This window comes from Argentina silus, assembly GCF_951799395.1.
Source record: "Argentina silus genome assembly, chromosome: 8".
Taxonomy (NCBI): domain Eukaryota; kingdom Metazoa; phylum Chordata; class Actinopteri; order Argentiniformes; family Argentinidae; genus Argentina; species Argentina silus.
Window position 1 is genome coordinate 3,916,730 of NC_139662.1, and position 16,001 is coordinate 3,932,730.

Genomic DNA, 16,001 nt, shown 5'->3' on the forward strand with positions numbered 1-16,001 from the left:
AGGCTATATAGGCTGCATCTTTGGTGGGTAGTTGTTAATAGCCCCGAGAAATAATTTGGATCTGTGGCCATAAATCAATAGAGCGAATCCGCACTGAGTGGCAGTCGAAGCTAGCATGTGAAAGAATGCAGAAAGGGGGTGGAGTTCGGAGCTTTTACTTTCCAAGCGCTCCATTGCCAAGAGAGATCATTCTTTGCCCGAAGACAGTGAAATACACACCGGTAACTTGCCTGGAACTCCACCGTCTTAAATCAATGATTGTTGCAGGTTCCCATTAAACACACACAGGCTTTCTGTCTCGTGTTGTCTGTCCAATGGACAGCACTTAGAAGGATTTAACTGAACTCTACTCCTACACTGCCACTTGTCCCAGTCTCTGTCCTCCGCTGCACACCGCGCCTGGCTGAGGGCGTGACATTAGGGGATACGATCTAGGGACTCACTCGTGGCCAGGCTGTACCAACCGGGTAGCTGGCCTGGGTCTCCCGCGCGAATGGAGGGAGACGTTATGGACAAACTTGAGGCCATGGCTGCGGTGTGTGACTTCGACCCCATCACGGGAAGCATCCCGGCCACCAAAGTGGAGATCACCGTGTCATGCAGGTAAGCTCTCTCTCTCTCTGTCATGTAGGACTTTGGATAGGTTCAGTGCATGCACTTGGGAAAGAAACCTGGGGCAGCGCTCAAAAGAGCACAGGGCTTATTGTAATGTTGCAATTGAATTTGCATTGTTCAATGCGCCTACCTTTACATGTTTATGGACTATCATATCGTCAGTTAGTCATTATAGCGTGCTTATTTGAGGCAGACGATTGCAAACAAGCTTATGGAACCTGTCTGTGTTTTGACAGAACATATCCTCCCATTAACATTACGTTTTTATGTAGGCTAGTCTTTTTATCAGCTTTGTATAATTTTCACTCTCTGAGATTTGTTTTTTTGTTCTAGTATGTTCTGTTGATCGGACATATAGCCTAGTTTTCCTTTAAAGGGGAGACATGGGTGTTTCAATTTTCCTTTAAAAACAGTGACATTTCAAAGCGCTTCACGCGTTTTGAGCCTGGGCTGAAACTGTGGCGTTCCACAGCTGATATCGACCGTTGGAGAGTTGTTGGCGCGCGGTTGCGAAGGTCCCCCGATGCGAGGCGGTTGTTGTTTGTAATAGCAGCCTCATGCGAAATTGCACTATGAGGCACACCTCGCATCCTCTGCGCCCAACAGTCTACATTAGGTTAGTGCCTATGTGAGATGGGGTGGGGTTTTGGACTATGGGCGCTATCATTTAGGTCGACAATTGCAGCTCTCCAGTAGCCTATTGATTTCTGCCGTCATTGTGCTTAAATGTATAGGCTAATGGGTCAGAGAGGTGAACATTAAACATGGATATCTGGTTGATATTGAATCCAATTGGACATATTCTGATAGGCTACACTTTTAGGAAAAAAAGTGTTCTACCTACAGTAAGAACTATTTTTGGTGCCACTGCTTTTTGTTCCAATATAAACCCTGTTTGTGGAAAGGATTCTACATGTAACCAAAAGGGTTCTTTAAAGGGTTCTCATACAGTGACAAGCCAAATAACCCTTTAGAAGTGAATGCTGATGTTAAGTCTGAGGATATGAATTCTGTCCTATCAGTTTTGTACACAGCAAAGCTGCAGTCCTATAGTCTAGGTTACTAGAATCCATCTTAGGCTATATTTCTAATTGTAAGTTATGTTATATGCTAGCCTACAGTTTTCTGAAAAAAGGAGCAATTAACACTGAGATATTAGAAATCAATAAGATGTCACCTATAGGAAGAAGAGATTTGTTAGAAGCTTTCATGTTAGATGTGGTCTCTCTCTCTGCCACCGCCCCTCCCCTTCACATCATCCTATAAATAAACACGCGTGCCATTGGTCTTTCAATTATCTTGAAGGGAAATAGAAAAGATGGATTAGGCTACAGACATTTTATTTGACTAACAACGGCTGCTTTAATAGGCTAGTCTTGCTTTTTTCCCCTGCCAGTAACTAGCCTCATATTTGATTGATTTATAAAACATATCCAAAGTCAGATGTTGAAGTGTTCTATGCTATTAGTTTGAATGTGTACTTGGCCAATAAGCAGAGACAGAAACACTGGGCCTGCGTGGGTGAGAGGCATCAGCACCACGACTATGTAATTGATTTAGTAAGGCTGAGAGCCCTGAGATTGCAGAGCATGTGGAATTGAATTGCGCTCTGCTGCACCCCTACAGGCATTCTCATAATCCACCACTATTATTGCAGAAAGCACAGACAAACTAGAAGGACTGTTCAGATAACCCGATATCAAAACAAGTACATATCTCTGTGATGGCAAATTGTTTCCCCTCTCCGGTTCCAATTGGTTTTGTTCATAGGTCAGATGGAGAGGAGAGCCATGGCTTCTACTCTAAAAGGGGCTGCACTCAAACTTAGAAATTAGGTGCTTCTTGAGACTTGAGTGGTCTGTCTGACTCTCTGCTTGGTTCCAGGGTTTGGGATATGGTTTTGAGTAGGCCAACAGCCACAGAGATAGGAGGAGCCAGAGGGTTTGCTCAGCATCCATTTCTGTCCTCAGTCTCTGGAAAAATAAGGACTGGGGTGTTTTTTTTTTTTTTCAATGCTGGAAAACAATAGGAAGGCTGTGAACATTTGTGTTTTTACTCATGTTTGCACCTCGTCCTTATTGGTTTTAGCGTAACGTGTGTAATGTCTAGGGTCTTACAATCTCTTTGCCACACAGGACGAACATTAGCCTATCTATGTTAAAATAAGTTTTTTAGGGAGAGTGACTGCTATTCACATGGTTAGTCTGACTAGATCCTCTGCCCTTGTGAATAATTTCCGGTACGCATGAATCAAAACATTTATGACACAATTCACACTTACTTGCACTTTGTTATCCAGCTACTTTCACAAATGTATATTTCGAAATATGAAACCTATCACTTACAAACCTCTTTCTCTGCGCATGCCTGCAGTGGCTACGTTGCTAGTTTCCGGGGTGGACAGCTACCATAGGGACTCACAGCAGAAGCTTCCAAATCCCGGACATTTTAAGCCATGCCCCTCTACTGGGGTACGGAAGTCAAGTTTTCCCATTGACTCTCACGACATTTGCTGTTGTTGTTATTTATATGTTTCAATAAACCTTTTCATGGGTTTGGGGTGTCATTATCAAAATAGTTAGCAGTCATCACCATCAATGACCTGCATTATAGTTAAAAGACAATTGTACCCCACTGAAATAAATCACATTGGAAACTGCACTTCCATACCCCAGTTGAAAGGTGTGGCCACTGTGGAACGTCATTTCGTAAAAGTCTATTGGATTTCGAGCCACTCTTCTAATTCTAAACAAGTGTAATACTAAATATGTTGTCCCCCATGTATGATGTAGCTCCCCTCCATGAAAGTGATGGAGAAGCCTGTGAATGAAGCAAGACATTTATTCATAAACTTTTTACTATGACACTCTAGTTGTCTCTAGTTGTTAGACAGTGCTGTGTCCCTGTTGCACAAAGGGAGGGCTTTTCTCTTGGTGTGATCACCTTCTGTGACCAAAGAGAAAATGTATTTGGGCACCATTACGTACTCTATTGATATAAGATTCCTTTACCTCAAACACAAATTTCACCAATGGGCTGAGACAAAATATTTGCACAGGAAAATGATTTCTTCACAAATGCGACCTAGGTTACACAACTCTGGTTTCCATATTGATGTAGACCAAGTGTTGGTATTAGATTATACTGCATAACAGACTCACTCACAACATATTATTCCCAAATAATTTGTTGGGCCGAATCATAGTCCCCTCCCTGATTTCATTGTGGAAGACAACAATCTTTGTTTCAGCTCAGACGGCTATTTAGACAGGAAATGATTGTGGTTTAGCTGGGCTAAGGGAGGGGCTTTGTGAGGTCATCGGTTAGGTGCCACTTGTTAGTAAAATAAGAGATTGTATATTTTTTTTACAAGTATGGCCTTCTATTACAGCATATTGGACCACTGTCATTCATCTTCCATTCACCCAGCTCAATGTAACATAGATAGATTTAGGCACATACCCAGCCCGGGCAACATACTCTGTCCTCCGGCTACACCATGGTGCTACCCTACAGGGTTCTGTTGAGACTACTGTAGACCTTCATTGCAAAACAGTACGTTTTAATCAGGTATTTGGTGACATGTGAATATATTTAGTATAGTTTTATCCAAAGAGGATAACCTTTGAAAAGTTTTACTTCTTTCTTTTTCTGAAATTCACTAAGTAGGATGGTCCTCTCCTACCACCTCTGAGGAGGGTCCACTGGTATGTGGTTGTTAATTGAGCATTTCGGCTGAATAATTGATCGGTTTCCTGTATGTGGTTTGTTGCATCAGGCGTAATGATTGGCAACTCTGGATATTTCTCCTCTGTACCTCAGTTGCCAGAGTGTCTTGGGATTCCCATTTGAAATGACCTAAGGGAAACAGGGACTTTAGCTAACCACTAAGTAACACAGTCCCTGTGTTGTCTGTCTAGTACCAGAGAGATGGCAAAAAAACAGTGCAGACAAATGTCACAAAGCCCCTGTAGGATAAAAGCTTGTATTTCTTCATTTGATGATTAGATTTCTGTCCTTTTTTACTCCCTAGAAAGACCAAAACCCAGGGCACAAGTCATTATCTGTAACTTTGGTGGCAGTATCTACATTCGTCATCTCTGTAGCCAGGGACCAGAGACCAGTAGATACCTTACTCACTTCTAACTTCACTCCATAGTAGAAGGAGAAGTGAGAAGATACTTTTTTAAATGCTAAAGGAAAGAAGAAAGCGCTGACTTGAAATGAAAGCACATTTTACATACTTAGTAGATCTAAAAATAGAGCTGTGGGCATACAAGATAAAACAAAAATCCAAAGTTTTTAAAGAAACAGCCATAGCAGCTGCTGACATACCCCCTCCTGCTGACTTGCGTCCCTCCCTGCTACCTTGGCTGCCACTGTTTCTGTCTGAGAGGCAGCTTCAGTATGGAGAAAATTCATCAACACCTGGAAACCATCTCAGGGGTATGATGAAGAATACATCTGTCATTGTACATATGGGCAGTTTCTATTATGGTTAGGGGGGGGGGGGGGTGTCAATCCACTGCAGTCCAACTTAATGCAAGGATATTCATGTAATTTTGGAATTAATATTTTATAGGGTCTGTTTTTATAGGGTCTCTGATTTGCATAGGAATCAATTACACATTGTGTCGATCAGGTTGTCATTACAAACTGAGCACATGGAGAGGAACAAAACTGCTCAGGAATGCGACCCTGAGGCCTGGGGAGATGTATGCTTAAATTGAGTCTATAACACAACAAAATGTGGAAAAAGTGAAGGGGTCTGAATACTTTCCGAAGGCACTGTACCAATCAATGGATTCCGTTACTGTGGGCTTAAGAGTAGCAAATCCAGCAAAACTGGATTTATTACCTGATGAAACACAGGGCTGAGATCACAGGGGTCACATCACATATCACATCCAGAATCCCATGGCAATTGGTTGGAGGGGAGGCCACAAATTGCTATTCTCCAGGGGCAATCTGGGGACCTGTCTGTATGCTGCTCAGACTAACCGCCCCAAGGGAATCAATGAATGCACGGAAAGGAAGGAGGGAGGGAGGAAAGGAGTGGTAATGAAAGTATCAGGATGATTAAGACGTGTGCTACCAAAGCTCAATCTGTCAAAAACAACTGTGTCACCAGGAGAATTGGAATTCAATCTGGGTAAACAACCTGGTGGTTATTTGACCATGTTGTCGCTTTCTGACCTCTACATGTAAATCTACAGTATAGTTGTAATCATATCTCATATCTCACTATATCTCATGTGTGTTACCTCAAAGTAAGTATCAGGGCCCTATTTAATCAAACCATTTAACCTGGTTTGAAATCTTTCTTTCTCCACTGAAAAAGTGCTTGTATTCATTTTACAGCCCACTAAAAGATTATTATTTATTCTGTTTACAAATATTGCTTCAAGCAACAATAATCTAGGGTCAAAGCCATTCACTCTCTTTTACTTTGCCTTATTTTAGAAGTAATCAAATTTGATCTAAGCACCACACCTTAAATCCCATACTGTTAAGGGATGCCAATTCAATGTGCCGGTGGCAGGATTTGAACCTGACCAGCCGGAGTTCGGCATGTATTGCATGATAAGGCCATTAACCTGCTGAGCCACACTGGGGTCATTGCAAACATGTTGCTGGAAAACCATGCAAGACCAAACATGTATATATGAATTGCTGAATATGCTTCCTATATTACCATCATAGGAATATTTTGCATTGGGCTCAGTTGTGAACTCCTAGCCTTCTATGTAATTGTTATACCAAGCTTTCTGAAAATCAGAAAGTAGTACTAGACAGGGGCACTAACCCTCTCCGCCATGCTCACGTCTTGGCATGTTTGGGCCTCGAAATACCATGGAAAAGCAAAGATGAATAGCAGAATATATGCCTCCTATATTACCATCATATATTCCACTGCTGGCACACTATCTAATTGTTTTACCAAGTTTTGTAAATTTGCAAATTGTCAACCATTTTGTATTTGAAAGACTTGAAATGTTTCCAATTTTCAAAATGGCGGATGATCCATCATAGTGACGTCATCAGTCTCAGAGGCAAACATGTTCCATGGGTGGAGAGGAATCTTTGTACCAATTTCTGATACTCTAACTCAAACTAGGCCTGAGCTTTTTGAAGTCAAATGTTGTTTATAGCACCACCATTAGGCATAGTGACACCCCTTTCTACCAGATGTATTCGGCAAACAATTTACATCATGTCACCACATTTGGGCTCCGTAACTCTTACCATTTAAGAGCTATAATGTATCTCCCGAAAAAGGTGAAAGTGTAATATAATTTTACATTTACATTTATGGCATTTAGCAGATGCCTTTATCCAAAGCGACTTACAACAAATACATTTGTTTAAGTAAGTGAATCATCTATCCAACAGTCATCAAAAGACAAAGTAATCAATGCTCATAGCCGGGGCGTAAGGCCAGAAGCCTTTTTTTTTCTCCACACAAATATAATAATATAATACATTAATATTATAAATATGAATATATGAATAATAAAGTATAATAATACTACTACTACTACTACTACTAATTTTAACGATGAACTTTGGGATGTGGACCCCTAATTAGGAACAAAAAACACAATTTATACTGCTTTCTTTCAGTGGGTGGGAAGAAAATAGGCCTAGGCTATTTTTGACTAGGTTATCTAATTCCATGTGGTCCTGATTGACCAGGGGGCTCTCAGCCTTTATCTCTCAGGACAGTGTGCAGCCTATCTGATGTGCTGCATCTGTTTTGGGGTGAGCCTGTGAGAGACATGGTGCCAAGAGAGAGCAGATCTTTTTCCAATTTTGGGGATGTTAAGATTGCGGCAGCTGAGTCTCACAGGTCGATGAAGCGAATAATTATGCATAAACCCCAGACAGTGAAATTTTGATGGATCAGATACACTTGGCCTGTGGAAGTGTCAGCATTATTAATAAAGTCTCATCTAGGGACTGCTGATGGCTTTGGTGGATCCCAACAGCCCCTTAAACATGATGTCATGTTAATGTCATGTTTATGTCACTCCTATGTCACTATATCATGGTGGAGATTCTATATGGGGTGGGTTGCTCTCTCATAACAAATCAGGGAAAGCTCATTAAGCTTGGAGAGATTGCTGTGGGTTCCCCAGAAATGTTAGAAATGGTCCAGTCCACTATTTTCAGGGCACCAATTTGAATCCTGCCTGATTGTGCATTGTTTGAGCAAGGGTATTTTACCTTACCTTAACCTTATCATATACAGCAACAGTATGGCTTTCTACAATATGGTATTGGGGCCAAGTGACGTGTGTGTGTGTGTATGTGTATGTGTGTGTGTGTGTGTGTGTGTGTGTGTGTGTGTGTGTGTGTGTGTGTGTGTGTGTGTGTGTGTGTGTGTGTGTGTTCTCCTGTCAGCCCTGCTCTCATTGCTATTCAGTGGGGGTGTGAGTTCATGCTTGTTACTGAACCCCACCTACCCTATACCTCCTCTCTGCACCTCTCACCTATCTACCCTGTCCATGATCCCACACTGTGTCACCACCAATTACACACCTCTCTCTCTCAGCTCAATCCACACACTGTACACGTTCTGTTTGTTTCTCTTGTTTCTGTGATTCGTTCTGTACTAAAAATGACACAGCCCCAGGTCTAGGCCTAACTGTAAGAAGAGGTTGTCCTGGAATTACTTTTAAAACTTAACTCAAGTTATGGGTGTGAGTTTAATGTGCGTAATGTATGTCAGATTGACATAAAGACACGGTGTGTACTGTATCTGTACACATATTTGTCAGATTGAGTGTGTGTGTGTGTGTGTGTGTGTGTGTGTGTGTGTGTGTGTGTGTGAGTGTGTGTATTTGTGTGTATTTGTGTGTATATGTGTGTGTGCGCCTGTGTGTATTTGTGCACATATTTTTCTGATTTGACAGTTTGTGTGTTTAGACGGAGCAGAGAGAGAGAGATGTGGGGAAATTGGCGTGAATTCTTGCTAAGTGATGTGGAAAGTACTCTATTGAGGTTGGAACAGTCAGAGTATCAGTCTGGAGATCTCCCTTGCTTCCAGCATTGATGTCTATCTCTGCACAAAGTCGGGGGTGTTACAATAGGCAATTAGCAGTGATATCATTCCTAGTTTAGATATTAGTCATACTAAACTCTGTGGTGAAGAGCACCTCAGGGAATTGTTGGAGGTGTGTGTATGTGTGTGTTTGGGGGCTGTGCCTGTTCCATGGTCGCCATGGGACCTGCTCCACTGCCGGTGGAGGGATCCCAGGATGAGCACAACTGAATAATTAAACAGATGGAGAAAAAAAAACACCTTGAAGGTCAGCGGATGGGCTCATCGCTAATAAAGGGACCAGATTGTTTATGTGTGTAATGGGGGACTGTAGAGATAAAGGCAAAGGCTCTATCTACCAAGGTCTGATTGCACAACCCTACTCCAATGTACCCCTGGAAATGTCAATATAGGACAGCCACTTCCTGCCTCCCAGCCCTGCTCACACCACAGGAGCTGAGTAGAGAGAACAGGGTCCTGATTAGAGAGGGCCACAGGCCAGGAAAGAATGTGCTGGAGCAAATACTATGCCTATAACACAGCATCCTTCACTTTCTCCAGGCCTTTCCTTCTGTTACCACCTCCTTTCCTTTTAATGCTGTGACTCTTGACTTCTGAGCTCACCTTTGTCCTATACTTCTAGGGCCAATGAGAGAGAATCAGTTGGGGAGGTGGCCAGGGTCTATTTAAAACCCTCTCACCAAAATAGATGCTCCCACCTTGAAGGTGCCAATTATGATTCTGACAACTCCTGGAGAGCGCTGAGAATGGACTGTTCACTAGGCTGACAATAGAACACTGCAGGCTGAGGAATTATCTGAACTCATTGGTTGACAGTAACATCACTGAAATTAACAACCAACCCTATGGACTAAGAGGTTGTTGAGTGTTTGTCTAAGGATCCACTTCGAAAGCAACTGGAATTCTTAATGACATTTTCAAAATTAAGAGTGCATGTCATTGAATGCAGTGACTGCATTGAATGTCTCCAGGGATGGCTGAATCCCTATGTTTCCCACTACTCTTGTGATAGGAAGAGAGTTTTGTGAATATTTTATTATGGGAAATTCTGAGTCACAGATTTGTGGGAGAGGGTTTTCAAGGCTCTGCTTATTGGCAAGCAAATAGGCTAAGAAAAAAAAATTGAGCTTTAACCATATGAGCTCAAATGAGTTAGGGTTATGCATACACATAGAGTAGTCCTGAGAGAGCATTTCTCATACAGTACATTTAAGGTTGTACAGATGACCTGTAGAGCTTTACCAGGGGGTCTATTCTATAGTAGAGCTCTCTCTATGGCTGCATTACTTATGAATTAAACCATGCATATTCAATTACTCAGATAAGATTCACCCAGTGATTAATAAACAAACATTACTATGTTAGGGAAGGGAAAACATAGAGTTTATTGATTAATCAGACTGCCTTCATCTAATTGTGGATCTAATAGTAATTTCCCACATTCATTTGATCTGATTTTAGAACACCAGCCTGCTCTACATGAATATTTAATGTTTTAATGATTACATGAGCTGTCTTTATTCAATGTGCACTTTCAGTAATTAACTTAATGTCTTTGATTGAGGTATCTTGATCAAGAGGAATAAGAACATTGATGTTGAGCATTTTACTCCTACAGTACATCACTCACATACAGTATAAAAAAATCAAACCACAGACCAGAGATACGGCGTATGCTCTTATTTAATACTAGAGTTGTGAGGAAAAAGAGACAATATTTCAGGAGCTTAATTTCACAGAGATTTCATCATGCATCTAACCCTAACCCTTTATGGATTCAAACAGATGTTTTTGTTGGCCTGTTTGTCTGTTTGTGTGCGTGCCTCTGTAGGCTATAGATGCATGAAGCCTACTGTATGTTGAACCTTTTCACTTGAATACAAATAAACAGGTGCAATTGAAGTGAACAGAAGGTAACAATAACATTACATTTATGGACCCAGATTTAGTTGATTTAGCTCACCAATAGCATGGGCTCTGTTCACTGTTGGTACATTCCATTTGGAGAGATGGGGAAAAGGTGACGGACCATCTAATTAGTTGAGCGTAATGGATGCCAGACAGTAACAGGTGGGTGAAAAGGGGCAGTTAGACACGGCTGGCTTTGTTGTCTCCAATGATAATTACAGTGACAATGTTCCAACTGTAGTCAGGTCAGCCTGAGGGTAAATGGTGACAGTAACCCAAATTAAACAGCGGCTAATAGCACCACACACATTCCTGGTAAACGATTACTTTGTACTGAGCACCATAGAATTATTTGTTCATGAATAATGACTTTCACATTGAAGCAGATAGTGACTCATATTTATTCATTGACATTATCCCACTGCTTATAGGTCTTGGTATAGTCACTGTGTATGTGAGTTATTTATGGACTACTGTATACTCTGAACAGGAAATAAGAAAATTACAGGGCAGATTTATAGGCCTATATAGTATGCTAATGAGGAAGTAACAGCTGGAGTGGTGCATGTACTAAGGGGGTCACAGCTGGTAAAATGCTTTTAACATGGTTTATTTGACAAACCTGGCAATACTTCTAATGGTACATAATTGTTAATACGTTTACTCCCATAACCAGGGACAAATGTTATCAAAAAGTCATTATCACACACTCAAAGTGTTATTTCTAGCAGAAATAGGCAATTAAGGGTGGACTTACAGTCTCTTGCGTAATTTCAAATTCATAATTATGTGGACTGGAAGTGTGGATGGTCAATAATTGCTGTTGTTGATCTGAGGGGCTCCTATTGTGGCTGTGCTGTGGTCTGTTTGCAAGTGACTCACGCACACCTGCTCCTTCCTGGAGCCCACTGCCAAGGCTCACTGGGGCAGAACGAGTGGTACAGTGCTGGCTGCCTGGCCCACTCACACTAGGGGGAGCAGGGGTGCACTGGACACACAATCTACCTTAGAACCACAAACATATAGCAAACTCCCTCTCACAACTCTCTCAGAACTGTCTGTTTGCCTCAAAGTGGTTCCCAGGTTTTTACTGGCTGCTCTTGTGTCCTGTGAGTGAGCTATGGAGATTTAGTGTGCTGTAAGTTGCCAATGAAAACTCAGGGACAATTGGATGTGGTTCATGAGATAGTTCACACCTGATAATAAAGAACAAAGCAATTATGTTGTAATATTGAAGACATGACACATTTTGATTAAACAGTGTATAATGGACTGCATTTACAAGAGAATAAACTCTACAGTATACACAAAATAAAGAAGATTTTAAGATATTTGTTTTATGATTCATGGAAAGTAATATGATTTATTTATTGACGCCTATGCCTGATTGACAACCTGTTCCCTCTGTACTGTATTGATCTCTTTTCTTTCAGAGATTTGTTGGACAGAGACACATTCTCCAAATCCGATCCATGTAAGTATATAACACTTTTCACACTTTTAGGATTAAACACTCAATTAAAAGGTGTTGGATTGTTTACATCTTGCATGTGTAAAGATCACGATGCACTTTATCTTCAAAAAACACAAAAGGAGAAAATGACTCCACTTAGAATACGGGACATTCACAACACATACACTCTTCTTTTTCTCTTTCTTTTTCTCCACTTTCTCTACTTTCACTGAGCTTAACTGTTATTTGGTTTACTCTGCTATTTCAAAATGTTCCCTCAATAACCGCATATCATTTGCACAGTAATGTGACAGCTTTTCCTCACAGCTACATAAACTCATACCATAATGCATGCAAGGTCTAAATGCAGCCTTTTGAATACAAATGGCTTCTTTTGGTGAGCCACTGCAGAAACAACCCTGGGTCTCTGAAAGCTCCTACTATAGAAGCATTTCTATGGTAACCCCCCTGAGGGATAGAGAATTGAGGTGACATTTAACATAATAGGGACAGGGTTCAGGCTTTGTGTGTGTACAGTATAAATGACCGAGGATATCATAGTTCCTCTTATTACGTATTCCCCCCAAGATGAGATGAACCTTGGAGTATGTGACAGGTCACATCGCTCATCTCTCATACCTGCCTCTGCTCTCTTTGAAGTCAGGAAATCAAATAAGGATCTGGGGGATCCCACTATTTGGAGATGATCATTTTGGTTATGCAATCACAATTGCACACTTGGAGCTTTCGATCATCCTTAGTATGTAATTTCTCACCTATGGAGATAATACCTAGGTTTGATACTGTGCAGAGAGCAGCCATGACAGTTTATTGTGCGTTCATGGTGAGGCATTTTGCTGAGGTGAAATGCTTAATTTGGTTTTATGATGGAAGAAATGTCATGGCCACTCAGATTGTACCTCTCTTACTCTACTCTCTATTTTTCTCTCCCTCCTTTCCCCCCCCTCTCTCTCTCTCTCTGTGTAACTCTCTCTCTCTCTCTCTCTCTCTCTCTCTCTCTTTCTCCAGTGGTTGTCCTGTACACCCAGGGAGTGGAGACCAAACAGTGGAGAGAGGTAAGAACACAACAGTCTCACCATCAGCACAATGTAGACAATGTAGTCAGCAGTTCTCTGTCCCTGTCCCTCTGTCCCCGGTTCTCTGCAGGTAAACGCTGGGGCTGTCAATCACTCTCTATTGATTGCCATGTGAATATTCATATGTTGGCTCAGGGCATGTATTAGCTTTGAGCGATTGGCCATTAAGGCAATTGCTACACGTATCGATAAAGATTAGCATCAGCTTCAGAATCTCTCTTACTGCCAGAGATCTCTTTCAGGCCACAGGATTTATATATTTTTTTATTGTTATTTATTAATTTATTTTTAAAGATTTTTTTTAGGAGTCAATCAGCTTTGAAATTAGTAAATAGAAGTTAAGTTCTATCATATACCATTGCTTGCATAATTTCTAGTCCATTTTTATTGAATTTTACCCTATAGGCATTTCATATTGTGTCACAGTTGTGCAACAGTCAAAAACTAACCAAACTAATGTTGTACAGCGGTTGTGAGAATATTATTTTGGAATATTTAAAAAAAAGCAAACGCTGGAGCTCTGTAGCTTTTGCAAATGTTGGATTGACATTGTTATTTGATGGTGTTGGTTAGTCACATGTTGGCTGGAATGAATGAACAGTTTATTCGACATTTTTATGTGATTGTTATTTTTTCAATGTTGACTTAAGGTTGTCATTTGATGCTCATCATCTAACTTTGCTACATGATTGCACATGGGTTGAAAATGAATGTTTTCTTAACATTGGCCGTTGACGGTCAGACGGTCAGTTTTGAAAATGTTGCCTAATTTTACATAAATACGACGTTAAAAGTGTAATATTGATGTAACATGAACTTCCTTACCAAATGGATACCTAGACACACAACTTCGATCTGTTCTAGTTTCCGGATTTGTTGATTTTTTTTGTCCAGAAACTAGATATCGATTATAGATTAGATTTATAGATTATATAGATTATAAAGTAGATGATATACCTCCATTAGACTTAACTTATGTATTGCCTCCATAGTCACAATGGATAACCACACAAACAATATATGTACATTTGACACTGGGAATCAGAATTAATTGCTTCAATACTGTAAGTCAGTGATTTCTTTGAACCTGAGAAGGCAAATCTCTTCCACTTACCTGAGTGAAGTATCTCTCTCCTCTCGCAGCATATGGCTGTGATGCTTCCTCTCCCTATGACTATCAGGTAACCTGCCTCCTGCTAACACCCAACAAGCCCAGGGTGCAGCAGCCAGTAAATCTCTATTTTAAATATAAATGATATGGGATGTGTATTTGGTGCAAGGTAGATGGCTTTGTGAGTGAGAGAAGCAAGCTGTGCAGAATTGATAAAACTAAGCGTGGTGTTGGCCCTTCTCTCATGTAATGTGTTTTTGTCCTCCCCTGAGTAGATACGGTCGGAGCACTCCTCGCTGTGCCGACGACTGTCTGTAATCCAATTACTCTTCTGTGGGAGCTACTCTCCCATCGCCTGCCTCTCCTAGCCTTCCACACGCCTCCTCCGTCTAGTTACCCTTTGCAGCAATTACCGTGAATAATGAAGAATCCAATGGTTACATTCTTATTTAACCTCCTGATTGCAATAAGTGTCGTCTTTAGTTAATTGTGAGACAGTGCCTCTATGCCTTGTATTTCACTCCTTCCCATTGTCAAATATGTATGGTAGGGCTATAAGTCATGCTCCTCCTTTGAGACCTAATACGTGAAGGTGGATATATATTTACTTTCCTCTATTAAATGGCCCACTCTATCCCATTGACTACTGCATGTTGAAGCTACTGTAGTTTAATAAATCATGTCCTCAGTATGGGCTCCTTAAGGTCACAAAATCTGACCTTTTCACCTCCAGTCTATTTTTCCCTCAGACATATAGATCACATTATCTTTATTTGAATTCTACCACATCTTGCTCACAATGTACTCTAGTTAATGTTTCAGGTATGGCAGAGGCTATGCACAGCCCAAGTGTGTGCTTAAAGATTCCCGCGGCAGATTTTGCCTGGGGTTGACAGGCAATGGTAGTGCTTGGCTGCCCCTGGCTTACTGTAGCTACCCTACTGTGCACACCCAGGAAAATGTGTGAATGTGAGAGCCTGTCATTTCCTCATAGATAAGGGTATTCTTTGCTCTGGAGCACACTCTTTTTCCTTTTGCAAAGTTTGGCCTCTTCGCTCAGACCAAAGTGAGTGTGCTACAGGCCTCCTGCCACCACTGATCTCCAGCTCCTCTTTTTGAAATATGTATTCCTCTCAGCTCTGAGAAGATCTCACTGGTCCTGAATGTACAGTTAAGCAGCTCACAGTCAGACAGAGAGAGAGAAAGAATGGAGAAATAGTTAAAGAATATAAAGAGAAGAAACTTGTTTCATAGTCTTGGATACTAATATCTCACCCTGTCATATTTGATGACAATCAACACGCATGAACAAACCCAGTCATGCAGAATATATGTCTTATGTGGCTTTTCTTTTCAAATGTTTATGCAATGTTTTTTTTTGCATCTACTCTAACGTCTAAAAATGACTGCCATTCTGACTTGGGGACACATACTGTACTTCCACTGTCATGGGCCGGTGTAAGTTTTCCCACTACTGTTTATGGAATCACAGCTATGTTAGTCTTTCTTATCAGACAGCACTGTAATCCTGCTGTTTCATCTCCTCATTAAGACCTAACTCCGCGATTATTAATTCACTATGTCAGTTTATGGTAACGCTTTCTACCCGGATCATTTATTCATGCATCTCAAAGTTGGGCCTCTGACTATGAATTATTCATTGTGGACACAATTAGCTGTTAGAACAAAGCTCTCTCTCCCTCTGTCCCCCCCATCTCTCTCTCTCTCTCTCTCTCTCTCTCTCTCTCTGTT

At 41.1% G+C, this 16,001-nt stretch overlaps 1 protein-coding gene across 1 annotated transcript in view; it reads left to right on the top strand.

The window, feature by feature from the left end:
• Positions 1-493: 493 nt before the first annotated feature.
• The window catches only part of cpne5a (copine Va), a gene marked incomplete at both ends in the record, with an annotated part of 54,434 nt that continues 38,926 nt past the window's right edge, over positions 494-16,001 (top strand). The window contains 3 exons of the mRNA XM_083674410.1: positions 494-603; positions 12,022-12,062; positions 13,071-13,117. Coding sequence (XP_083530536.1) covers positions 494-603; positions 12,022-12,062; positions 13,071-13,117 — 198 coding nt within the window. The remainder of the gene's footprint in view (positions 604-12,021; positions 12,063-13,070; positions 13,118-16,001) is intronic.